Source organism: Crocuta crocuta, unplaced genomic scaffold, assembly GCF_008692635.1.
Source record: "Crocuta crocuta isolate KB4526 unplaced genomic scaffold, BGI_CrCroc_1.0 scaffold170, whole genome shotgun sequence".
Lineage (NCBI taxonomy): Eukaryota > Metazoa > Chordata > Mammalia > Carnivora > Hyaenidae > Crocuta > Crocuta crocuta.
The window spans coordinates 324,824-351,466 of NW_027527853.1; the positions used below are offsets into that span (position 1 = coordinate 324,824).

Sequence of the window (26,643 nt, forward strand, 5' to 3'; positions counted from 1 at the left end):
GGGGGGGAGGATAAATAAATAAATAAAAAGGAAAAAACAGTCATTTAAATTCACTGTAGGGCTCTGTTTCAAAATGTAGCTCTGAACACTTGACCTCTTTTACTTTTTTCTTTCCTTCCCAGTGGCTCATCCCAACACCAGACCCTGTGTGTAAGAGGCGGCTCTGGTCCTCATGGATTTATGGTTATTTTCCTGTACTGACAGCAAGGTTTGCCCCGCACATATTCTTCCAGCTTCCTGAGAGCTTAGGAATGTTACTTGAGATCAAAACCTATCAATATAATTAATGCATATTAATCTTAAGAAATAGCTAACTAATTTCCCCTTTCACTAACCAGCTAACCAACTGAACTTGAGAGCAAGGACCAGACCTTTCATCTGTGCATGCCCAATCTTTGCAACAAACCAGGCACAGGGTGGTATATAGTTCATGAATGAATGGAGCCAAGAGGACTTATGGATAGGAGCCAGAACAAGAAATAGAAGGGAGAGTGAGTTCCTGTTGACTTACTGATACGAGAGAGGCAAGGGGCTTCAGTGGGATGGCAGCCCACCTACCCTCTGACTGGCAGTAATCGAAAAGTCTTGAAGGGAACAGGCCACACACAGATGGGAGTTTTACTGCCCAACGCTGAGGGAGAGGTTACTGACAGCCCTCATTCTACACTTGCTGTTGGTGAGCAGCACACTCAAGCCCACAAGGGCCTCTGTTAGCCCCTCCCCTATTCAGCCCACTGTGTCAAGGCAAATGGGCTAACTCGCCCATGGTAAGGAAAGCCTAGCCTTCACTTACTACCAGCTCTCATGACTTGTTCTGGCCACTTTCTCTGTACTCTCTCATGGGGGCATTGTGAAAATGGAATGAGGCAACGCAATCAAAGTGCTTAGCACAGGCCTGGGGCATCATGAATACACAAAAAATGTTAACTCTATTTTATCCCCACATTCCCACATCCTGCAAGGGTTCCAGGAAAGCGCCTTCTCAGAGCAGAGCTCTAAAACCTGCATGATGACCTATGTCCCACCAGCAAGGGGAGTTGTTGGGTCCTCTGGGATGTGGGGGTGGGGCATAAATAAGTTACGCTTCAGGACAGCAGCAGTCCTAGGAGATGGGTCCCCCAATGTCTTCATTGCTTTAAGTAATTTCTCACCTTGTCTTTCAATAGGCCATTGGGACCCAAGACCTTATTGAAAATATGTTTCCCCACATGAGCATCCACGGCTGAGAGGGGGTCATCCAGAACATAGATGTCTGAATTTTGATAGGTAGCTCTGGCCAGGCTAATCCGCTGCTTCTGACCCCCACTGAGATTTATACCCTGAAGAAGAAAATAATTTTTATTAAGCACTACTCCATAGTCCCACCTTCACAGACTATTAAGGAGGGGAAAGGAAGAGATTTACTTCAATAAGGTATCTAGGGCTTTAAAACCTTCTAAGTTCCTTCATACAAATAAATAACTTTTGATTCAAATAGATTGCTTCAGGCCCAATAATTAAATGGATGCCCAAATTACCATTTTCTATGAGAATATTTACTTAGTATTTTTGTTTCCTGCCCAATGGGAATGTGGAGCTGGACCAGGGCAGATTTTCCCTATTTTATTCATGGATATAACTCCAACGCTTAAAACAGTGTGTGGTACAGAGTAGTTAATAAATGTATTTGAAATAGTGAACAAAATCATTCTAGAGCTGTATCTTCATTAATCTTCTAGTAGCTGAAGATTCTTGTCCCTCAAAGACTGCTCTGTTCATTGTTAGTAATAGGGAAGAAGGTTGAAAACGTCCTAAATATGTAGCCACCAGGAATTTCTAAACCAATTATGCTCTAAGCATATAATAGACACAATACAGTCGTTAACAATATATTTTTAAGAAAGGTATTTAATAACCTGAGAAAAATCACACTAAATTTCTAAGTGTTTGAAGCAGAGTATTAGAGCCTTTCTCCAGGCCTCACTAACATCCAGAAGTCAAGTCAGGGCACCTAAGCTCTGTTCCTGCCTCTGCTCCTCCACTTGCGAGGTGATCCTTGGGCCAGGAGCTGGTTAGTTAACCTCTCTGGTCCTAGCCTCATCAGTGTTCTTCAAAAACACACTTATTTTTTATTTATTTTTGAGAGAAAAAGAGATACAGAGCATGAGCGGGGGAGGACAGAAACAGAGGGATCCACAGTATCTCAAATGGGCACCAGGCTCTGAGCTGTCAGCTCAGAGCCCGACACCAGGCTTGAACTCGTAAACCATGAAATGACTTGAGCTGAAGTTGGATGCTTATCTGACTGAGCCACCCAGGTGTCCCCTATGTTTTCTGGTATTTTTTCCAAGCTGATTACCAAAATTAGTCAGCTCTTTTACTCCCATGTATGTCTTCACCATCCTTGCTTTTTTTAAATTCAGTATTTTTTCACCCTTCAAGGTCCCTTGGTGTCCCAAATACCTTCTCTCCAATCTCAACCAGGTCTCCTCCAGGCAGCACTTTCAGGTCTGGGAGGAGGGCACAGGCCTCAAGAACCTGTTGGTATCTCTTTTCATCCAGCTCGGATCCAAAAAGGATGTTGTCCTTTATGGTGCCATTCTGGATCCAAGATTGCTGTGGGACATAGGCTATCGTGCCCTGATGGGAAGGACCAGAACACATGACAGTTATGCCTCCAGAAAGGCAGAGCTGAAGGAGCGAGTGGCAGGATGGGGAGGAAAAAACAGAACTTAGATTTGAAAAAATGAATGTCAGGTTGATGGAGCATCTGATACGTATAAATGTGCTTGTATGTATTGTACCAGCCTGTTCACCACTTAATCCCTCTCCCCACTTTCTTTTTCACTATCACTTTCTAGCCATGATCCTGACAATTTGAGGAAGAATACACATGCTGCTTCTAGAACAGGGTTTGAGTCGACCCGAGCGAGTTTCCCCGAGATCACCAGAGGACTAACACAGGCACGATGGTACAGAGATTTTAGGAAGAACCAAGAGATCTGAAGGAAGGCGCCAGGCTGAGGCGTGAAGCAGATCATGTCCAGAGAGGAAGCCTGACAAAGGCCTGTGTTTGAGAATGAACTCAGCGATTCATTGAGAATGAACTCATTAGCAAGAAAAAGTTAGCAAGAAAAAGCTTCCTAATACACTTGAAACTAATGTAACATTGTCAACTAGACTCAAGGTTTTTTTCAAAAAATTGTATTAAAAAATAGTAATTTGTGATAACAAAAAAAGAAGTATGATAATAAGTTTATCATTTAAAAAGTTAAACAGAAGTCAAACTTGATCTGAGGCTAGAACCAATTTAAATATTAATGTTAAATCATTACCACAAATTTCCGATGTGACCTCTTTAAGTGTTAAAGTCATTTGAAATGAAAATGCCATTTTTACAAAATAATTTAGAAGACAGCAGTTTTGTGTCAGTTTGAAGGAGAAATATATATATATAAAACACATACGTACATAAACACACATACACACTTCTATAAAAGAGAATTATGTTTAGAAGTAATTTTAAAATAATCTTCTTTTAGCCTGCCTATCCCAGTTTCCATGATGTCTACTGGGGCAAAGTGACATGCCAATTCAGAATTGACTTCTATGGGCGCCTGGGTGGCTCAATCGGTTAAGTGTCCAACTTCGGCCCAGGTCATGATATTGTAGTTAGTGAGTTTAAGCCCAGTATCGGCTCTGTGCTGACAGCTCAGAACCTGGAGCCTGCTTCAGATTCTGTCTCCCTCTCTTTCTCTGCCCCTCCCCCTCTAGCGCTCGGTTTCTGTCTCTCTCAAAAATAAACAAACATCATTAAATTTTTTTAATTCAAAATTGACTTCTAAAGGACGAAATAATGTTCCAAATGAAAAAGAGAGAAGAAGTTAGGAAACAGTTAAATCAGTAGAGTCTGCTGTTACATATTATTTAATGTAAATTAGCTCATAAGGGATTAGTAAATCAGGGAATAAGGTCAGTATAATATGTAAGAGGCATTAGTTTATAATTTTCTAAGCATGTCAGTGTCCAGCAGTCAAGGGCAAGCTTTCTCATAATTAAAAATAAATGGTTAGCAATATAGGAGGATCTTAAGGAAAAAAAGCTAAAAAATCTACAGACACACTCTTTTTGGTATGAGTAGTGGCTGGTTAAGTGATTCCAAGTACCTAGAATTTCCTCTAAATTTAACTCTCTGGGGAAGCTGAGAGTCCTCATGGAGATACTATGAAAAGATTTCTACTTGGTTAAAAAATATGTAATTGACAAAAATGTCCACACTCTGTAACAAGTTTTTGAGCAAGTGCTTTCAAAGACCAAGCTTTCAGAGGAAGAAGAGGAAGTTGGGCTAAAGCTCACTGTGAAGCTCATGTAATTGCCAGTGGAGATTTTACAGTGCTGCTGCTTTAATTGTTATTATTGTTATTGGTTTTGTTGGTGTTAGTGACAAAGCACCAAAGTTGGTTTTGTTTGGTGGTTTTGTTTATGCTAGTGACAAAGTTATGTACTTTTTTAAAATTTTGATTTTTGAGACAGAGAGAGAGAGAGAGAGAGAGGAAACGCATAAGCACATACACGTGGGAAGGGGTAGAGAGAGGGCGAGAGAGAACCCCAAGCAGGCTCTGTCACAGAGAGCCCAACGCAGGGCTCGAACCCACAAACTGTGACATCATGACTTGAGCTGAAATCAAGCATTGGACACTTAACCAACTGAGCCACTCAGCTGCCCCAGTTATGTAAGTTTTTAATGATGCTTTTAGAAACCTAGATGTAGCAGAATTGCCTATACTTTGAAGGAAGAGATCTCTGTTAAACAGTTTTCAGACTTGAGTACTCATAAGAGAATCACCTGGGGACCTCATTAAACACGCAGATTTTTAGAATCTACCCCCAGAGTCTGATTATATGTGTGGGATGGGGCAAAGAATCTGCACCTTACAATAAGTCTACCTAATGTCTCTAAGACCATAACTTCAGCAAAACAACAATAGTGGTCATCAGATTCTAGTCCTCAGTGCATTCTCCAAAACGAGAAAGCAGCACTTAGGGGCCCACATTTGAATGTCAGAACTCTGCTCCTTGGCTTCCCCTCTCACCTTGATGGTGATGTGCCCATGGACATTTTCCATTTCTCCCAGCATGGCTGACATCAAGGAAGACTTCCCAGAACCCACAGTGCCCACCACAGCCACCAACTGGCCTGGCATAATGTCCAGATTCACACTGAAAAGAGAAAAGCGTATTTGGTTTTTAAGTGTTTTGTTTATTTTAAGAGAAAGTGAGTGAGCGAGCGAGGGGAAGAGGCAGAAAGAGAGTAAGAGAGAATCCCAAGCAGCCTCTGCATTGTCAGCACCAAGCCTGATGTGGGGCTCAGTCTCATGAACTGTGTGATCATGACCTAAGCTGAAATCAAGAGTCAGTCACTTAACCGACTGAGCTACCCAGGCGCCTCAAGAGAAGTGTATTTGAAGGAGGTAAGGGGTATTATTCAAGAGTAGTTCAGGCCATTTCTCAGACTATCCATGGGAAGTCTGGTATTAGATTTTCCCTCAGGATTGGAAAATTTGTCTTGGATATATAAGACTGAAGTGCTTCTTTAATAATTTTTTTTTTTAGCTCAAAAGGGCTAGAAGTGAGCCCTAACTTATCCAACTATCCATAAGCTGTTTCTGCAAAACGTAGGTTTCAACTGGAAAAATTCTCTTAGCACCAACATACCATTGAACAAGAATTTAATGGGAGCTTAGAGACCTGAGTTCAAGTCTCAGCTTTGCCACTGCTGAGCTCTATGATCTTGGAAAGTCCCTCTGGACTCTCATTTATGAACTAATAGGGCTGGAAGATAATCAGTGTTTCCCAAACTGGGCTATTCAATAAGAATAGCCATTCAATGAAACACTTGCTGGAAGCACAGAACACCTTCCCGTCCCCCTGGAGAGTTGGCCGTGTCTGACTAGGACACACACTGGGTGGGGCTCCTACAAACTCTGTGCCCACCCTGNTCAGTGTTTCCCAAACACTATTCTTATTGAATAGCCATTCAATGAAACACTTGCTGGAAGCACAGAACACCTTCCCGTCCCCCTGGAGAGTTGGCCGTGTCTGACTAGGACACACACTGGGTGGGGCTCCTACAAACTCTGTGCCCACCCTGTATTTGAGTCCCTAGAATATTAGGAACATCAGGAACTTGTTGACAGTCTTTCTGAAACTGCCCTTTGCCAGTGTAAATCTAAAAGAAGTTCAGCTCAAAATGGGAGCAGTGTCCAGCCTTTTCTCTGCAAAGGGAGGCTTTCAGGTTGGGAAGGTCCAGAGGAGAGGCTTCTGGCCTGATGCATCCTGGAGGCAAGCTCCAGAATCCATATGAAAGGCTGTAGGAATAGAAGTGTGGGAAATCCCAGGTGCAACAGGGAGAAGATAAGGTGTGCTGGGTTGTGAAGAAAGATCTGACCTGCTCAGGCTTCCTGAGACTGTTTTCTCCTATCCAAACATACCTGCGATAAAGTTCAATTTATAAATTAGGAGGTTAACAATAACTAGTCAAATAGAACAATTATAACAATAAACTGTAATGCAAGGTAGGTGACTGGGGTCTTAACTCTCACTGATCGTACTGAGCTTGCTCTCTTACTGTACTGTACTCACCCTTCTGATGATGCAAGATGAGACAATGCCTACATGGAGAGATGAAAGGAGGTGAGGGATGGAAGCACTGACCTACGTTAGGCTACTACTGATGTGACCATTCGTCAGGAGGAGGATCATCTGCTTCCACACAGAGGTTGACTTCAGGTAACCGAGACCACAGAAAGCAAGACTGCAGAAGAGGAACTACTAGACAAGCAGCAGCATGGCAAGAAAGAGTTAGCTTAGGGCAGAAGAGGTGGGAGGTAAGAATGGGTTATTTAGATGTAAAACTCCAGATCTCAAGTTTAATCTTCATAGAGGGAGCTCCCATTGTCCACTTTGGAGAAAGAAGCCATATTCTTGATTACTTTTTTTATTTTAATGTTTGTTTATTTTTGAGAGAGAGAGAGAGCAAGAGCGAGAGCACAAGCACATGCGTATGGGGAGGGAGGGGCAGAGGAAGGGAGACACAGAATCCAAAGCAGGCTCCAGGCTCCAACCTGTGAACACAAAGCCCGACGCAGGGCTCGAGACCATGAGCTGTGAGATCGTGACCTGAACTGAAGTCAGACACCCAACCAAGCCACTCAGGCATCCCTTGATTACTATTCTTAAATGAACAAATGAACTTAAATTGGTTTCAGGCTCTCGTGTGTATCCTTCATCACACCCAGAGACCTAAGCTACTTGCCAATGCTGCACTACCTCCATCCACAACCTGAGAACAAAGGTCTTGCTGGGTTCTTAGCTGGAACGCATAGTCGCAAAGTAAGAGAGCCAGGTGGCAGGTGCACTTCTGGGGAAAGAGGCTTGGGAGTTTTGCAGTCTGCTCATCTCCCCAGAGTTTCTAACTCTGCACCGCAATCTAACTGAATATGTGCACACCATCCATATCTCATGCGCCCTAGTGCACAGAATTTTCCAGTAACGGGACTGGCAAGGAGAAGCCTAAAGAACAGCAGGCTGGAAAGGAGGCAACTCACTCTCGAATTGTGGCTTCCATCTCCCGATCCCAGGTAAAGGAGGCCTCTGAAAACTGCACAGCTTTGTCTGTTAAGAAAAAGGCCCTCTATTTTAGTCAGGTGTAGGTCCTCATGTCTGTCTGCCCCTTCTCAGCCCTCCTGTGTCCCTCTGTCAGCAGATCTGGAGATCACCTGTCAGGTGCTGGCTCCTACATTAACAAGAGACAAAGGAAAGTTCCCCAGGGGAGAACAAAAGTGGCCTGCAAACAAAGGCCATTTTGGTTGGATTCCCAAGCCTATTAGCCAGATTCCTGACTTGCAGACACTCCTGGACACATTCTCACGTCCTCTGTTGCCTCATGTCCTGGTAAAACTTCTACCTCTATATATAAACCTGGCCACTCCCTGGATTCCAGAACTACTGCCGCCTCTGGCTGTGGCTGTCCCCCAATCCTTAGATCTTCAGAACCTGCAAATGTTCTTTCACTCCAGCCTACCTTCCCCAAGTCCCCATGCTTGGCCCCATCCTGACTTCTGTTTTCTAGAGCTTTTGCAGGATTCTCTTACCCTTAGAATATGACTTAGCCATCTGTCTAAGCAAACTATTCAAAATGAAAACTTAATTTAAGTAAAAATAGTAAGCTGGTTATGCAACTGTAGGTTCAAGAGAAATCCTCTGGCTCCCCTCTCAATCAGTTTGCCGCCACAGAGCCTCCCATATCAGAGTTCTGGTGCCAGTACTGTGAATCAGTTGGGGAAGCAACTTCCAAACTCATTACCAAAATTGTGGTCACGTCGAATGGCAGATGTGTCCAAGTCATCCCCTCCCAAGTACTTTTCTAGCCGTTCTGTGGAAACGCTGGCCTAGAGAGGGACACAAAGGATCTCAAGAATAAAAAAATCCAATGACAAGCATAAGCAGGGAGAGGATTTTGACTTTGTCATCAGCCCTGGACGTGGAAGCAGAGCAACCTTCCAGGCTTCTTGCTGATGCCTTACCATCTGCTACAGCTGAAGCCTCTGGATACCCCCAGAGACTCCGCCGCATGTCAGCCTTGAGACATCCCTCTCTAGACAGAGGGAAATTAAGATGCCGTTTCAGCCCCTTAGAAAACCTGGGGGGCTGGGGTCAACTCTGTTGCCATCTCTCCAATCTTTGCACACAGTTCCAAAAACGGTCTCCTGCCTTCTTATAAGACAAAATCCTAACTTCTCTCTGGTTTTGGTAACTGGACCCCTGATGTGCTCGTCTTTAACGGAGTCCATGCCTTGGGCCCGCCCAGTGTCCTAACAGAGCCAATACCGGGACCCTTTATAGAGGAATTGGCCATGGCACCAGAGTGACCTTAGATAACTCCACATAGGCCAAGTTTAAACTGCAGCTGACCTAAGTAAGCATTGGCAGAACACCCTGCAATCTCCTGAAACAGGAGGACTTGGGAGGATTCCTCGGAGCTTTTGCAAGGAACTTTCTCACTTGCCTATTTCCAGGGAGCCTGTTAGGGAGATTGTTTCTCATTACCACCTGGGTTCTGATGAGAGCGTGGACTTTCTGCTTTGCCCTTCCTTTGAGTGCAGTTGCAGGCTACAAAATGGCTCAGCTGTCTAATGAATCCACCCCTCAGAGACAGAGTGCCTCACTGCCCGTGTTATATTATCATCGGGCCCCTTTTGTTTGACGATCGCCCCGAGAGATAGGGAAGTCAGGGAGTAGACACCTTTGCTGATCTTGCTTTTGCAATCTATGTACTAAGCTATCTGAATCCAAAAAGAGCATACGGTTTCTTTATCAGCCAAATCTGTCAGCCTTTCTTAACCCCCTCCAGGGTAGAGAGGTCTGAAACTCATCATTCCCAAGGCCTGAGCCGTTTAAAGCATGCCACCCCTAGGGTAAATGCACATCACCACACTCCATCTTTCTGGCCACCTCACTAGCCTGTCACTTGCCCTGTGAACATCCTCCTGATGTCTGTACCTGGTCCAGCTCAGTGACTGCTCACTTTTCAGGATCCAGACACTCTCTCTGGCTTATCCAAGTCCTCTTGAACTCCAAATTCATTTTCTGACAGCTTGAAATTCAAGAACTGTATTCAGTTCCACCACCGCATGGCTTCGTGCAGAAAGCCATGCGGTGTGTGCTTATTTCCCTAATGCTATATAAATACCCCAAGCGCCTTGGGAAAAAGTGGGGACACTGGGTTGGGAAAGGGCTTAGAAACAGTCCATGTATCGACTAATCATCATAATCTCACTAAATGCTTTCACAAGCATGGTCTCCCCGTGAGGTAGAGAAAATTGGTATGCTTATCCTCATTTTAGAGTTGCATAAACTAAGGTCCAGAGAGCTTAAGATCAAACTTGGTCTCTAGAGACCAAACAAATCTCAGATTGAAAGTTCACCAGCAGAAGCTAGAGTAAGATATGATAGGCCAGTCATTTGGGGATGTAAGCCTTTTAACCAGAGATAATCAGTCAGCAGTGAGGCCTTCTACCCACCTGGAGCATGGAGCTGATTACCATGGGAAGCATGCCCAGGGGGAAGCGCAGGATATTGAAGAGGGTGATGGAGGTGAAGGCCTTTTCCGCATCCAAAATATTATTGCTATTCACCAGAGTGTAAACTGAAAATGTGATCACAGACACCTGGAAAAGCAAGGTCATGAGCAATTCATTTATAAAAGGGCTCAAGCACTTATCCTAAGTTTCAGGAGCACAATATATCAGAGTTGAAGGAGACTTAGGGATTATTATCTCAACCTTCTGTGTTACACAGGAAATATCTTGTCCAAGGTCACAATCAATTAATCGTATTGCTGGGACCATAGTTTGGGTCTCCTGGCTCCTATATTTGTGTTCGATCCCGCTCTAGACCCACACAGCCTCCTCAAGAAGACAAGAAGCTCTCTTATGCAAACCATTCCTGGATACCACATTCATGCTGACTATCCTGGAAACCTGTTCTGGGCTGCCAAGTGAACAAATTGTACACAAGGGTGAAATTAGCGTCAGGGGCATCAGGGAGAAATGGCAGCTTTGGGAAGTTGAGGAGGGGAATAGAGTTCCCAGGATTTCAGGGTTAGGCCTACAGGCACTGGGCAGTCTACTGAGAATAGACCTTCCTCTTCAGGAAGCTGACCCAGTCCATTGACTCCTGTCACTCACCAGGACTGGAGTTAAGTATAAGAGAAACATCATTAAAGACTGCATCTGCCCCAAGGTCAGCAGGTTCTTGAGCTCTTTCTTCCGAAGTTCATGGACTTGCTTTTTGAATGAAGGTTCCCAGGCAAAATACTTCAGGATCTAATAGGACAGAAAATATCACAGCTCACACTGTTGCCCCTGAAGGACACCAGATAGGTCTCATCCATCCCGTTTTTAGGACAGGTTCTTCAAAACAGAGGAGTGGGAGGTAGAATTCCAGGTTACAAAGTGTGATTATAGAAAGGTAGGTTGCATTTGTTGGGAACCTACTACATACAGAACGTTTTAAACGCATGATCTTACTTAATCCTTATAACAACCTTAGGGTGATCAATGGTCGCAGTTTTCCTGGGACTAACAGGTTGCCCAGGACATGGGGCTTTCAGTGCTAAACCCAGAAAGTTCTGAGAAAACCAACGAGAGTTCCCTACTCTTGCAGAATTATTGTATCAATCTTCGTGAAAAGGACACAGGCTGAAGATACTAGGTAGCTTGCCCAAAGTTACCAAGCCAGGGCTACCTTTTCCTTTTGCCACATTTACCAAAAAGGCATATCAGAACTCTGTGTAGAGAAATATAAGAGAGTTAAAAGAGGCCTCGGTTTCATTTTCAAAAAGTTTAGGGTAATGTTTAAATCCTTGAATTCAAAACAATACATCTATTAAAACATAACTTGCTGGTAAACTTTGCAGGAGGAAATGCATTAGTCTGAAAGCTGGCCAACAGAGGGGGAAAAAAACCAAGCATTTATCCTGCCTGTCCTGCACAAACTTTATTTTAGGGTAACCAACTAGCTGATTAAAGATAAGTCTTCATTGGGGCGCCTGGGTGGCTTAGTCAGTTAAGCGTCCGACTTTCGCTTAGGTCATGATCTCGCGGTTCATGGGTTCGAGCCCCGCGTCAGGCTCTGTGCTGACTGCCAGCTCAGAGCCTGGAGCCTGTTTCAGAGTCTGTGTCTCCCTCTCTCTCTGACCCTCCCCTGCTCACGCTGTCTCTCTCTCTCTCCTAGAAATAAATAAAATAAAAAAATAAAAAAATAAAGATAAGTCTTCATTATAGAAATCTGGCTAATCAATGCTAAAGGAATAACAGAATTCAAATTTCCCTTATTTGCAACTCCTAAAGATATAATAAATCAAGGCAATGACCATCAATGGCTGCAGGGATTTTTAGGACAGTTTTCAAACTTGGCTGCATATTAGAATCACTTGGAGAGATTTTTAAATCTATGGGGCACCTGGGTGGCTCAGTCGGTTAAGCGTCCAGCTTTGGCTCAGGTCATGATCTGACGTGGGTTCAAGCTCTGCGTCAGGCTCTGTGCTGACAGCTAGCTCAGAGCCTGGAGCTTGCTTCGGATTCTGTGTCTCCCTTTCTCTCTGCCCCTCCCCTTGCTTACATTGTCTGTCTGTCTGTCTCTCCTCCCCACCCTCAGAAATTTAAAAAAACAAAAAACAAAAAACAAAAAACCCATAAAAGCAAAGAAAACCTCAAAGAAAATAAAGGAAATTGGAAACAAAATAAATAAATCTATATATGCCTAGGCCTCAACCCCAGAGAGTCTAATTTTAATGGTTTGAATTAGGCCCCAAGCCTCAATGGGTTTTACAAACTTCCTAGGGGTCAAAATGTGCTCCCAGGGCCACAAATCACTGCTCTAGGGGAAAGAGTGGCAGGAAACCTAATAAGGTGTGAATCACCTGGACCCCCAGCACTCGCACTCACCATTGCTGGTGTTTGGAAGTACGTGATACTGCCTGAAAGTAATCTGTCCTCCCTTCACCAAAAATCAAACCAAAAAAAAAAGCCCTATCTAATCAAGCCTCTAGATTTGATCACTAATTTATAAGAAATATAGGAAATAGGACAACCCGATTCCTCCAATATGACAAAGCAAGATTAAAACACACACACACACACACACACACACACACACACACACAAAACAAAGGGAAAGAGTCAATTGTAGATTAAAAGCAACTACATGCCATGTGTGGACATATTTTGGATCCTTATTCCAGCTAATTAACAGCAAACAAATGACATCTGGGGCAATTGGGGTACCAAAAAATGACAATTTTTTTTTTTTGGTAGGATAATGTATCGTGGTTATGTTTTTTAAAAAGTCTTTTAGAAACACGAAGTATTTATATGAAATACAAGGTACCATATCTGGGATTTGCTTTAAAAATAATCTAGCAGAGGGGCACCTGGGTGGCTCAGTCGGTTAAGGGTCCAACTCTTGATTTTGACTCAGGCCATGATCTTGTAGTTCATGAGTTCGAACCCCACACCAGGCTCCTTGCTGACAATGCAGAGCCTGCTTAGGATTCTCTCTCTCCCGCTCTCTGCCCCTTCCCTGCTCTCTCTCTCTCAAAATGAATAAACTTAAAAAAAAACAAACCTAGCACAACATGAAGTGGGTACCTAGATGAAACTAGTTAGATCACGCTGGTAATTGCTAGACCTAGGTGAGAAGCCCACGGGGGTCTTCACACCATTCACTCTGCTTGTGTGCACGTTTGACAATTTCAAAAGTAAAATGTAAAAAGCCAACAATTTAGGGTAAATAAAGAGAAATCAAGGTTCCAACGAGGGGCTGAGACAGCTGGGAGAAGCAGGAGACCTGTGAGCAGAGGTGGGGGGTCCTGGGTCGGGAGGCCCAGAAGGGGTGAGCCACAAGCCCCACCAGGCCTTGCAAAGGGCAAGAACCCACTGCTGCTGGTGCCCCCAGCGCTCGGCTTCTCACCTTGATCCCACTGAGAATTTCATTCATGGTCTTTAAACGTTCGTCTTTATTCTTCATATTTTTTACCTGCCAGGAAAAAGTAAAACAAAACACACTTCCTTGTGAGAGGGTCCAGATTTGCTGCAGATGCTGGGTCCTGGGGTGGTGGCACTTGTGGCTGTCACCTGGGAAGTATTGGAGGTGCTGGGTGATGAGATGCATCTTTCCCTGCTCTGCCCATGCTGCTCCCACCACACCCTTCTGCTTTCTGATCGGTAACTGCGCCCTGCTCACATCCGCCCCCTATAGGCTTTGCTTGGATGCGCCTCTTCCCAGGCTATTCTTCCCAAGGCTTGCTCTGCAGTCAGGCTTGTGTTATTCAGAGCTCAGCTCACGTGTGCCCTCCTCACAGAGGCTTTTCCTGAGCCCATAATCTAAAACCGCCACCCACTCACTTGCTATCATATCACTCTGTTTAATTTTCCTCATAGTACTATCATGACTTGATTGTTTTCTTTACTTCTGTTTATGGCCTGACTCTCCACCCCAAATAGAAGTAAGCTCCAGAAGACCCAGAACTTTGTCTAATTTGCTGCCAGATTCCCAGAATATTATGTGCAGAAAATCTTTTGAAAGTAATTATTTGGAACTAAAGGAACGCAAAGGGAATGAATGACTAGATCCTGTACACCATTGAGTCCACCCACTCAACCTATGACTTCTAGCAAAGGACTGTCAACATGGAGCCCTGCCACCTGGTAGGAGCAGGGTTGATTGCCAGGATTTAGGCTTAAAGTTTGGGTCACTCATGTGTCTGCTCTGCATAATTGGTTTGTATTGCTATGACGGAGAAGCAGAGCTAATAATCACTACTCCAAGAATGGTCCAGCAGAGCAGGAGAGTTATGTGTAGGGTCCCTGGGCAGATCTCCACTCTCCAATCAGGCTCTGCCCTCTAACATGAATAAAGTTGGAGTATATAAATCCTAACAGTACTCAAAAGATGGAAAGGGAATCCAGAGAAAGCCACAGCCATTTAGGATGGTAGAAAGTTTTCCATTAGCATTGCCTACCCAAACGCCCAAGAGGTAAACAAAAGACTTCAGAATTTGAAGAGGGTGTAGAGTTCTCCCCAGGGTGACTTGGTTTCTTTACCTGAATAGCTCTACTCTTGGTGGCAAGTATCCCATTAATTGGGATTAGAAGTACCATCACCCCAACACCTGCTAAGACTGAGGGTCCCAGCTCTGCCCAAAGGAAGTAGATAGATAAAGTAATCTGTAGAACATTTGACCACAGCAAATGGATGAAGATGGTCACGTCCATGAGCTTTTGGGCATCCACAGACATCAGGTTCACGGTTTCTCCAATGGTGTACTGCTTCCTGCCCTGGTTGGATAGGGTCAGCGCCTAAAGATAAAGATTGGAATTGGGATCTATGGATAAGGCCAAGGACAATGGGGAGTAAAAGGGAAACTCAGGAAGTAGGAACACACTAGAAGGATGGGCTCCATATGGACACAACTTTTCCAAGGGGCTGGGCTTTCTTACCTCCAAATCTTATACAGTGTTCTCTCAGTTTGACTAGTCTTTCAGGGTATTCCCACCTCCCTGAACCCCCAACCACTCCCACCCCAACACACACACTTCTTTGCTCCGAAAATTCCTAATTATTCTTTAGTGTCAGTTTAGATGGAATTTATTCTGAGAAGACTTCCCCGGACTCCTGAGTATGAGGTGGACACCCCTCTGTGTACTCCCATAACATTCTGGGCTATACTCTGTTATTACAGTTATCACAATGAACTGTAATTTTTTTTTCTATTTCTCCACCAGATGTAAGCCCTGTGAGGACAAGGGCTGCATCTGTTCATTTCACTCCTGTATCACATGGCACACAGTAGGGAATCAGATAGCAAAGGATAAAAGAAGGGAAGAATAAACCAACTTGACAATAAGCTATTAGAAAAAAAAAAAGGAGGGGCGCCTGGGTGGCTTAGTCGGTTAAGCATCCGACTTTCGCTTGGGTCATGATCTCACAGTTCGTGGGTTCGAGCCCCGCATCGGGCTCTGTGCTGACTGCCAGCTCAGAGCCTGGAGCCTGTTTCAGTCTGTGACTCCCTCTCTCTCTGACCCTCCCCTGCTCACGCTGTCTCTCTCTCGCCTAGAAATAAAAAAAAAAAAAAAAAATTAAAAAAAAAAGGAACATCAAAAGGAGCTCATTCTTTTGTTGACAATGTTGAGATAGTTTAATTGGATTAATCTAGATATTTCAAAATAAAAGAGTATTTCTTCAAAAAAGAAAAAAAAGGAAGAATCACACGTGGATTCTGGCCATGCAGATTTCTGATGTGGCAGTTTTATTGGAAGCCATATTCTTATGAAGAAGTTGCAACCATCTCGAAGAATGACAGAGATCTTAGAATATAAGAGGAAAGCTGTGGAGCTCACTCATTTGAAGCAAAATGATTTCTTGTCAGGAATTTGTGGGCAATATCTAGATGTTGAATCATACAGCATGGGCCCCTGCCTCATGTTAGAGAGATCAAAAGACTGCTGTTCACAGGTCTGTCACTATACCAATGCCTTGCACCAATACACCTTGACAAGGGATTGGGGTAGGGGCACTGAAACCAATTCACACCCTGCCCACCAATATCCCCCCGTCCCCTGCCCCAAACATTCCTTCACACCACTGCATCTCCTTGGAGAAGGAGAGCCTTCTAATTCCAACAAAGATAGATTATGGATTAAGGTTAGTCCTAGGGACAGACCTCCATCCACTGTACTGTCATCTTATCCACCAAGACATACTTCTTTGGAACATAACAGGATTCTTGGTTATACAGTAAAAATGAAAGATATTCCCCAAAACATTAGGCCACCAAGTTTCTAGAGAAATCAGTTCACCGCAATGCCTCCCCTTTGGTATGGAGAAGCAAAAACGTACCAAAAACAAAACAAAACAAACCCAAACCAAAAAGCCAAACAAACTAATTGCCCTTCAAGGTCATCGTTTCAAAGTACAGAAGAAAAGACATTGGTTTAGTCCCAATAGCCCTTATCTGAGGGCAAGTCCTGACTATGTGGTTATAGGCACTGAAATGATCGAAGTTTTACTTCTCTGTAAAATAGAGATAATGTTGTTCCTTCACAGGGCCATGGATTTATAATGGATATGAAAAATGTTTCATAATATTTTATAGATGAAGCATTTATGAATGAAGCATTGTCTAAACATGTAAAGTCAATTTAAAATTCTATTTTAGTAGCAATATTAATTTGAATAAAAGTCTTATTAACGGCACCATTTTAAAAATTCTTTGTGGATTGTAATAGTTGCAAAACCTGGAATATATTAAGAATCAAAAATAGGGGCGCCTGGGTGGTTCAGTCGGTTAAATGTCCGACTTCGGCTCAGTTCATGATCTCGCGGGTTGTGGTTTCGAGCCCCGCATCAGGCTCTGTGCTGACAGCTTGCTCAGAGCCTGGAGCCTTATTCGGATTCTATGTATCCCTCTCTCTACCCCTCCTCCATTCGTGCTCGGTCTCTCGGTCTCTTAATAATAAATAAATGTAAAATTAAAAAAAAAAAAGAATCAAAAATAGTGGGAATGAATCACTACAATTGTAGAAGTGTACATTCATAGAAATGGCTGAGACAGCTTAGTTAGTGACCCCATATTCTGCAAACAAGCAGAAATCCAGTATCTCCAGAAGAAATAAGGGGATTAAAAATTGGGGGAATACAAATTCCAGTGCCAGGGTATTCAGGATTTCAAAAGACTTGACCAGACTTTTGGGCTAAAGACATTTGGACTACCTGTCTGGGGGTCAGTCAGTCTCTCTTTTTTAAATGTTTACTTATTTTTGAGAGACAGAGACAGAGCACGAGCAGGGAAAGGAGCAGAGAGAGGGGGAGACACAGAATCTGAAGCAGGCTCCAGGCTTGAGCTGTCAGCACATAACCCAATGTGGGGCTCGAACCCACGGACCATGAGTTCATGACCTGAGCTGATGGTGCATGCTTAACCAAATGAGCCACCCAGGTGCCCCACCTGTCTGGGCCTCTTGAGGAGTCAACATCTGCTAGGGGAAGACAATGATACATGGGTTTTAAGAAACAAATGCAAAGGAGAAAAACAACAACTATAACAGAGAGATCACTATGATGGAACTCTCTAGTGGTACAAGAAGGAGAGGAAGAAAAGGCAATTGATGTTTAATGTTCTGTTCTATAAAAAGTCCTATCTCCTTATGTATGAGTTTTCTCTTCAGGCTTGTAGTCACTAACTGTAACTATTCTATTTATTTGTTTTTATTTATTTTTTATTGAAATAGTATTGATTCTATTTTCAGGGACAAAATGAGATTTCACCTTGGTATCTAGGACACAAAGAAAATATGGTTGTCCTGACAAAGCGAAATGTTAAAAGCAACATGTTAGAAAGATTAGCAAAATCATAAGGAAATGGAAATGTTCCCAAGTCTGCACAACTCAGTAACCAGAGTGACTGTATTTACAAAATGAAAAAAAAAGAGTCAGGCAGAGAAGGGTTGGTCAGATGCTAAAGGGTAGAAAAAGCCGTCTCAAGCAAAAGTGGGTCTGGGGAGATGGAGCCCTGGCCCACAGAACATTCTAGTCTATGGCAACAGTGTAATTTGAGATGGTTGCACCAAGTCTATGAACTCAGCTTCATGTAATGTCCAGTTTAAGTGTTGGTGGTTTTAAGAGTTTGCCTTTGGCCAACTTCTTTTCTGATCTTACATTCTTTCCGAATTTAGTACATGTGCTGCCCTGATCTTACATTCTTTTCCAAGGTGTTCTCACTTTGTCAGGAGAGTCAGGAAGAGAAGGACAGGCAAGCAAGCCTTCAAGGGTGAAAGGCGGATCCTGGGCAGAGGATAGCTTGCCAGCTCCTCTCTGGAGTGTGTGTCCCTGTGTCCCCAGAACACACACACCCTTTGTCTGTGAATCTGCTTTTCACAATTTTCAAAGGAACAAGTAAAGGAGACTATCTGGTTAGTCAGAACCAAGCGTTATGGTCAGCTATCATTTCCATCAGATTTTTCTCAATCTTGGGGTAAGTGCTCACACCTACTGAGGGGATTTTCTGCGGTGAGGTCTGACACAATCCACTTACCTTCTTATATACGGAAGCCATGATGGTTGACCGCACATTTACCCCCAGGATGAAGCACAGTAGAAAGTAATTCTGAAGGCAGAGAGACTGGATGAGGGCCACAACAAAGAAGAGGACTGAATAGAGATATCCAGTCCACACATAGGTGTCTCGGTTATTTGCGAAGGAGATTATCAATCTGCCAAAACAAAAACCAAGTGAGTGATGCTCATCAGGTCTCCAAGGACCAGTCACATTGCTCAGCCACAGCCAGCTACCCTACCCTTGCCCTGCAGTTAACAAAAGTGACCAGCATGGTCCAATGCCTTTGGAAGACCTGAATGCCACAGTTATGCCAATGCTCTCGCTTATGCTTGGAGGAATAGCAGCAACAGGTTAGAGTTGATGAGCCAAGGCTGTGAACAGGGTTAATGAGAAACTCTCCTTAGAGCTGCCACTGCTATGTTTTGGCCTGTTCTTTCCCCAGCCCCTGGTAAAAAAAACAGTCATGTGGGATAAATGGATTCGTTCTTGGACAATGCAAGCCCGCAAAGTAATTAAGACGCATATCCAATGTGAGTTAGAACTTGCCCCGAGGAAAGCTCATCCCATAGATTCCAGCAGACTGAAGTCTTGTCATGATTAACCTCACCCTCCCTCCCACTGAAGGCGGTGGCCAGAGAGAGGAGGTTACAGACACTGTGTATGAGGCTCTCTTGGATTTGCTGCCCACCTTTTGGGCATGGCTCCTCTCATGTCAGTTCTGTTTACAAGAGCCCTGAACTAGTATCTAGTTTTCTAGGAGGAGAGGGATGTAGACAAGAGGAAGGCCAAGAGACTTAGCATTTTAGATTTTGAAAACAGCCTTGTGCTTTTCATGAACATAGCACTGCAAGGTAGGAGACGATCATGAGCATTTAAAAAAAAAAAGGGGGGGGAATTTAATAGAAGCCCTGCGTGCATATCCAAGGGGCATGCAAAAGGCAGAGGAGGTCTTTAAAGCATTAGCAAGGCCCAGGACTCACTTCAGCAGCTGAGGATTCAGAAACATGAAGAGGTCATGCACCAACTTCAGTACAAAGGCCTTCAAGAATATGACGTAGAAAGTTTTGAAGAGAGTCTTGACCAACCAGGCCTTGGGATAGTTTTTTGTGGTCCCAGACTTCTTCTTTTTCTTTTTAACTTCTTCCTAGGTATAAAACCAAACAACAGGGCTCACAGAGCTATGCAGTGTAAAACTCGGTCTTGTATCGCACAGCTCCAGCGTGTTAAGCCCCTGAGTCCTGTCACCTTCGTACAGACTTTGGTCTTCTTGCTACCTGGTCACCACCCACCCTTTCAGCCACCATCACTGGTTCCCCTTTCCCCATCCTAACTGATACTTGTAATCTATTTTGGGTGAGAGAACCAGACAACTAAGCTGAGAATACCACATAAAAACAAAGAATAGACTCCAAGTGGCAGCCTGCAGGGTAATCCTGAGAGTGAAGGGTGTTGACATGATAATATATATATTTTTTACTTTCAGAAGCCTTTTTAGTTTTTTCTCACTTGTGGTTGTTGTGGGTTGAATTATGTACCTCAGCATGTGTCTTTATTTGGGAACAGGGCCTTTGCAGATGTAATCAAGTGAAGGTGAAGTCGAGAGGGGATGGGCCCTACTTCAATATGACTGATGTCTTCATAAGAGAAGAGACTCAGACACAGAGGAGATGGTCCTGTGATGACAGAGGCAGAGATTGAGGCGATGCATCCACAAGCCAAGGGACAGCAAAGCGGGAAGGTAAAAGCAGCAAGGAAGGTTCTCCTTTACAGGTTTTGGAAGAAACATGGCCCTGCTGACACTTTGACTTTAGACTTCTGGCTTTCTACATGTGACAAAAAAGATTGTGTTAAGTTTGTGGTTTTGTTAGGGCAGCCCCGGGAATCTAATACAAGGGGCATTATAACGCACTCACCAGCCTCTTCCTTTTCCTAGGATTTGGTCTCTTCATTATATTCTCCAGGGTCCCATCAGGCCCCAAATTCCAGTTTCTCAGCCTCGGTTTTCAGGTTTTTCTACCAGTGACATCCTTTAGTAATTTTGTCACTGAGATCTCATCTGATCAGTCTTTTTCCCCTGGGCAACTGTCCCAGCCTGTCCCCCAGCTTCCACTCTTCCCCCACAACCATCCATTCTCCCAGAAGCAGCCCAGATGGACTTTCAGAAGTATAAATCTGGTCACATTACTTCTCTGCTCAAAGCCTTCCACTGGCTTTCTGTCTTTGTAAAACAAAAACAAAAAACCCCATCCAGAGTCCTACATATTCCTAACCATGGTCCACAAAGGTCTACACAGCTCAGTCCCTGTCCACTTCCCTGAGCTCATCTTACCACCTGCTCAGCCTCTCCCTCCATGCCCCAGGCCCTCTTTCCCCTCTCTGAACAAACCAAATGTGTTTCTTTCAGCCTCACACTCCTGTTCCCTTGGACTGGATTACACTTCTCTCTGGTGGACACTTCTCAGACTTTGGGTCTCTGCGCAAGCGTCAGCTCCTCTGAGAGGGCTCTCCTAGGACCCTAACGTCACTTCACACCAAATACATTCACAGGTTTTTTGTTTGTTTGTTTTTAGAGAGAGCATGGGAGCAGGAGAGAAGGGCAGAGAAGAGAGAATATTAAGAAGGCTCCACACTCCGCATGGAGCTCAATGTGGGACTTGATCCCACAACCCTGGGATCATGACCTCAGCCAAAGTCAAGGGTTGGATGCTCCCCCCACTGAGTCACCCAGGCACCCCAAGGTATTTTCTTAATAGCGTTTATTACTCCCAAAGAGTAATATGTATTCGTTTATTATTTATTTTCCAGCTCTCTAAAGGTGACTCTATCAGGCCACTCCTTATGCCCAGTGCCCAGAATAGTCTCAGTCACTGGATACTTGGGTACATGATATATACTGTTAAGTGAATAAATAAATGAATAAATTATCCACTAATGCTAAAAGCCACCAAGGTGCAAATTCTAGTAATACTAAGATTTTTTTTTCTATTTTTAAAGAAAATATAGAAAATTTCAAACCTACCCAAAAGGAGAAGGAATAGCACATTATATCCAAAGGTATCCATCACTATAGTGTTAGGAGTACTACAGATAATAGAAGATGCACTGCAATGTATAAAGTGCTATCAAAATGTAAGGACAGAATCACTAGGCCACTGATGTCCTTCTGCTGAGACATAGAGCACACTCACACAGAACTCATGGGAACGTTACCAGGACAAGGATATCTCGGCTTTGACTCTGATTCTTGTTCAAGCCAGGCAGCCTGTCTCTGGACTCCCCCTGCGCTCTCGCCCGCTGTCGTCTCTGGACCGCCTTCCTGGCCTTCTGCAGCTCTCCTGCCATGTGTTTTTCAAACTTGCTGATCAGGGTCTTCGTTTTAATCTTTTCATCAATATCCCAGACATCTTCGAGTGTCAGAGGTTGCTTGTAGCCTTTCAGAACAGTGCTGGAACCAGAGTGACCCCCAGGCTGAGACCTTACAGGCAGAGTTAGGGGGTGGGGTGCTCTTGCTGCTTCTATCAACCCCCCGCCCCACCCCTCCACCCCCCATCCCCCGTTCAGAGAAGGAGAGACAGAGGATGGGAAGAGGCCCACTGCTCCATCTCCTGGCCCTTTAAACGTGGCAGAGGAGTGGGGAGGGCAGAAAAAAAACAGACAGGAGAGGTGATGGAACATGGAATAAGATGAGGAAGAAGGAAAGAGGGGTGGTACTACCGAATTAAAAGCCAAAGAGCATCACCTCCTCCCCATCCTTCCTCCTCAAACACTGGCTGCCTCTCTGCCACTCTGGCATCTCCCTGAGGGGCTTTCATGATGCCCTAAAGGAGCTGAGCATCCCTGGAGGCCTCCTCTATATGGTCTCCCTAGATCAGGGCCCATCAACCTGGTATTGGAGGACGTGGATACAAAATAAGTTATATCTTTATCTTTATTAGCTTCCAACTGAATTTTAGCCTTTCCTTAGGACATGAATGTAGGCTACCAAACAGTTGTGAAAAGGACTGCCTGTGCCTTGGACACCAAGGGACATCACAGTGTTTTCATGGCTCATTTACATCATCACAACTTTGAAGTTGTGATCACGAGTAGGTCTATCACTAGATCTTGTCATTGAATGCATTCTTGAAGGAGCTTTTGTGTTACTACATCACGAATTTGTGTTTTAATATTTAAGTGATTATATTTCAATATATTTGGTTTCCTTTGTAACCCTATACATTTTACATTATTCACTTAAAACATGATTTGAGAAGAGATTCATAGACATCGCCAGCCTGCCAAGAATGCTCAAGATCTTTGGTAGCCCAGCCCTTTCATCCCTTACCCTCCAAATCGTGCCACATTGCCCTCACCTAAATATTCCTTTTCTTGTCCTTCTGCCTCTTTTTCCTAAGGTCATTAGTCTTCCTTGTGGAAGACCACCAAGAGCACCAAGAGCAAATCCCCCTCCACCCTCTCCTCCACATCCTCTGAAATAAACAGATTATATTAACATTCTTGGACTCTAAGAGGAGAAATAGAGGTCTCAGGAAGCATTTTTAAAACTAAGATTTCCATCGCTTTCAGAAGAATGAAGGGGTAGGGATATAGAGAGCCCACACTCTGGGCGTTTCCTACCTGTCATACCAACTAAAGGTAATGCTACTCAGAAATGAGGCCGTCAATGATGGATTCTGCAAGACACACACACACACACACACACAAATCAAAAAGTAATTCAATTTGAAACAGGAACTCTGAGACTCTAAATCAGAAACTAATTTTTCTAGACCTAATGTTATGCTAAAAAGTAGACATACTACTGAAGTAGACTGGACAACATAGATTTATCTGGAGACCCTGAAGTCACCAGTAAAAATCAGATTTTCCAGCATAGATATAGGAGTGAATTGTCTATGCTGAAGACTGGTGGGTCAATGTCAAATTATTTCCACTCTCAGAAGAGTATTTCCACATGCTAGTCAATGTTTCCTGAAATCATAAAGTGTCCACACTGCCATATTGTGGGATTGTGGGTCCTCCAGGAGACCTACGCATCTATAAGTTACATGTGTCAAGATACGATCCAACTAAACACTACATGAGGTAGGAAGATTTAATGTCTCACATTTGAGGAGTCATCTTTTTCTGAAAATGCTGAAAGGATCAGGATCAGGACGTGCAGTGCATAGCAGATGAAGAACAGGCAGGAGTAAGCCAGATTGGAATTGTTGCCCTATGCAGGGAAAAAAAACACAAAAAAACAAACAAAAAAAAGAGAAAATGAGCCTTTTTCCAAATTAAGTCTAAATGTCCCATATATGTCAACACTCATGATTAAAGCCTATCATGAAACTCCCCAATTCTATCCCAGAGTTCAACTGACTGTATGCCATGTACTCTTAGAAGGTGCTCACCACTACCTCCTCGTGTCACCCTCTTTCCTCCTTACATTTAAGAGCATCCGGATCAGAGTCTGAAATTGGAAGACGCCACAGACCACTGAGAGAATCCAGAATACAGACAGGAACCACGAGTCCTTCTGCATACACCATCGCCTGCTGTGTTGGAGCAGCAAAACCAGGAGCTAGAGAGAGGTTCACATCAAGTTCTGAAAAATACGGTCACTAACCGAGAATAAGAGGAAGAAACAGGCCAGAGAACAAGCATGCAGTGGGTCAAAGGAGGAGACATAACTAATCTGGCCAACCAGAAAACGCACAATGCCGAATTGTAGACTTCCTTCCTGATCCCACCCATCTTTCCCTTTCAGGGCATCAGCCTCAGGGCTCTCCCTGGGACCCCCTTCCCCACTCCTACATCTGTTTAATGCACTTGGGTGGGGAGTTAGCCAAAAACACAGAGGGTCATCTACTGCATTTAATGCAGTTACTGTGGGAGCCAGAAAAGTCTTCAAGACCCAAGGAAGTTAATGTCAGGCACTACAGAAGCTCACCTGGGGAGGCAGATTCTGCTGGAGGAGTACAAGCTGCCTGTAGGATTTTCTTTTTACTATTTTTTCTTTTTTTAACTTTTTTTTTTTTTTTTTTTTTTGAGAGACAGACAGTACAAGTAGAAGAAGGACAGAGAGAGAGGGAGAGACAGACTCTGAGGCAGGCTCGAACTGTCAGCACAGAGCCCAACGGAGTGGCTCGAACCCACGAACAGGGAGATCAGGACCTGAGCTGAAGTTGGATGCCTAACTGATGGAGCCATTCAGGCACTCCTCGGATTTTCTAATAATATCAAACTAAGCAATTACAAAAAACCCAACTTGCCTTGTAACAGCTCACTTATGTATAATTAAATGTTTGTTTCCTAGACACTTTGCTGAGCCATGAGCCATACTTAGCAGCATTTGCTAATTTCTGTGGCATTGAGATTATTACCGTAGTGGTGGATGTAAAGCCCCAACACACAGTCACTAAACAGCATTGAGAAGAGACACACATAGCTCTGTGAGCAGTCTCCAGCACACCGTACCTACACCCTTCTTGTTTTATAACAACAGTAGCAAACACTAATGCCCACAAGGGCCAGGCCACGTATGCTCTTGAGTGAAGTGAAGGCGGAAGACTAGGCTGAGCAGACACCTAATCTAACAGGGATGACTGCCGCTCAGGCCAGCTGACCATTGCCCTATGGGGATACAAGCCCATTGGTGCCATGCATTCTGGTTTTCAAGGAAGTTAGAAATCCACAGAGTTATGTGGCATCTTCCTCTTTTAAAAAACGGTGGCAACTAATTCATTTGTTGTTTAAACACTGCACAGGCCTCCCCAAAAACAGCCTGTAGGAGAGATAGCCATTTCTGTTATCAAGGTTATACAGACAAGCCTAGACTCAATGATCCATTGGTAATAGTATTAGTCAATTTAAGAATAACATTTACAGGGGCGCCTAGGTGGCTCAGGTGGTTAAGTGTAGGACTTTGGCTCAGGTCATGATCTCAAAGTATGAGTTTGGGCCCCATGTCAGACTCTGTGCTGACAGCCCAGAGCCTGCAGCCTGCTTTGGATTCTGTGTCCCTCCCTCTCTCTCTCTGTCCCTTCCCCACTCACACACTCACTTTCTCCCTCTCTCTCAAAAAAAAAAAACCACTAAAAAAATTAAAGAACATTTACAGTAGAGAATTCTTTTACATCAAGAAACCTGGGTTTCTAGTATAAATTTTTTTTAACTTTCCAAATACTGTTTATTTCACTGAAACCTGGAGGCAGGGAAAGGGCATGTGAATGTCTGGGACACCAAGCCTAGGGGTGCATGTTGACAACAGGGACATACAGGCCAGGGTGCGGAGGGCCAGCAGGGCTGTCCAGGACACATATGCACAAAGATCTCCTAGCACTAAGGAACACCAGTAGGAGTAGTGTTGGTGGAAAAGTGTGGTACTGGTTGTAGCGTGCAATCATTTAGACCTGAGCAGATGCGTCGGTTGAATGGACCAGACTGATGTTGGAGTCCATGCTCTTCTGGAATGTACTTCCAGTCAAACTCAGTGCCCTGGGCTCCAACTCAGAGGGGGATGCTGTGGGACATAACGAGTGTGGCAGTGGCCCAGCCCAGGAAAGCAACCATGACCTGTACTCCCCCTTGCCTGCATTCTGGGACATGACAAGGTTTAGGCCTATCAAGTCTGCCACATCCATGCTGGCCTTCATGAACTCATACATGCCCCCTTCCTGGGTGAGGGAAAAAAAAAAGGGCCAGGAACAGCATCTTGCACAGCTGCATGAAGAGGTGGGTGACCCTGGCCTGCACGCGTTTCCAGGAGGCATTGTACTCAGGCCACTGCACTTGGAGGTGATGAAGTAGAGGAAGTAGTTGAGGGCAAAGCCATTCCAGAAGTGGAACAGGGTCATGGTGCTGACTACCAGAGAGCAGGTCTCTACCTCGGCCAGACTGACACCCACTCTTGTATAAATTATTAGATGGAAGGATAGGAGGGCATGAGATATGTACCCTTGTCAACAGAGCTAGTATTTACACTAGGGAAGAGGATCTAG

At 44.1% G+C, this 26,643-nt stretch overlaps 1 protein-coding gene and 1 pseudogene across 5 annotated transcripts in view; both read right to left on the reverse strand.

Annotated features, from left to right (window-relative positions):
- Window positions 1-26,643, reverse strand: part of ABCC2 (ATP binding cassette subfamily C member 2) — a 64,784-nt gene that overhangs the window by 20,523 nt on the left and 17,618 nt on the right. The window contains exons 4-18 of one of the 5 annotated variants that reach the window (XM_077778792.1): window positions 24,090-24,224; window positions 23,766-23,873; window positions 23,276-23,331; window positions 21,869-22,103; window positions 19,639-19,802; window positions 18,635-18,812; window positions 14,646-14,900; window positions 13,513-13,578; window positions 10,728-10,865; window positions 10,062-10,208; window positions 8,345-8,429; window positions 7,587-7,653; window positions 5,073-5,199; window positions 2,443-2,619; window positions 1,152-1,319 (exon numbers count right to left, since the gene is read on the reverse strand). In XM_077778792.1, the coding sequence (XP_077634918.1) occupies window positions 1,152-1,319; window positions 2,443-2,619; window positions 5,073-5,199; window positions 7,587-7,653; window positions 8,345-8,429; window positions 10,062-10,208; window positions 10,728-10,865; window positions 13,513-13,578; window positions 14,646-14,900; window positions 18,635-18,812; window positions 19,639-19,802; window positions 21,869-22,103; window positions 23,276-23,331; window positions 23,766-23,873; window positions 24,090-24,224 (2,106 nt within the window). Of the gene's footprint in view, window positions 1-1,151; window positions 1,320-2,442; window positions 2,620-5,072; window positions 5,200-7,586; window positions 7,654-8,344; window positions 8,430-10,061; window positions 10,209-10,727; window positions 10,866-13,512; window positions 13,579-14,645; window positions 14,901-18,634; window positions 18,813-19,638; window positions 19,803-21,868; window positions 22,104-23,275; window positions 23,332-23,765; window positions 23,874-24,089; window positions 24,225-26,643 lie in introns of those variants that run through there. The other 4 variants (XM_077778797.1, XM_077778810.1, XM_077778807.1 and 1 more) reach the window with 4 other exon arrangements.
- Window positions 25,891-26,499, reverse strand: LOC144245416 (BOS complex subunit TMEM147 pseudogene; annotated as a pseudogene).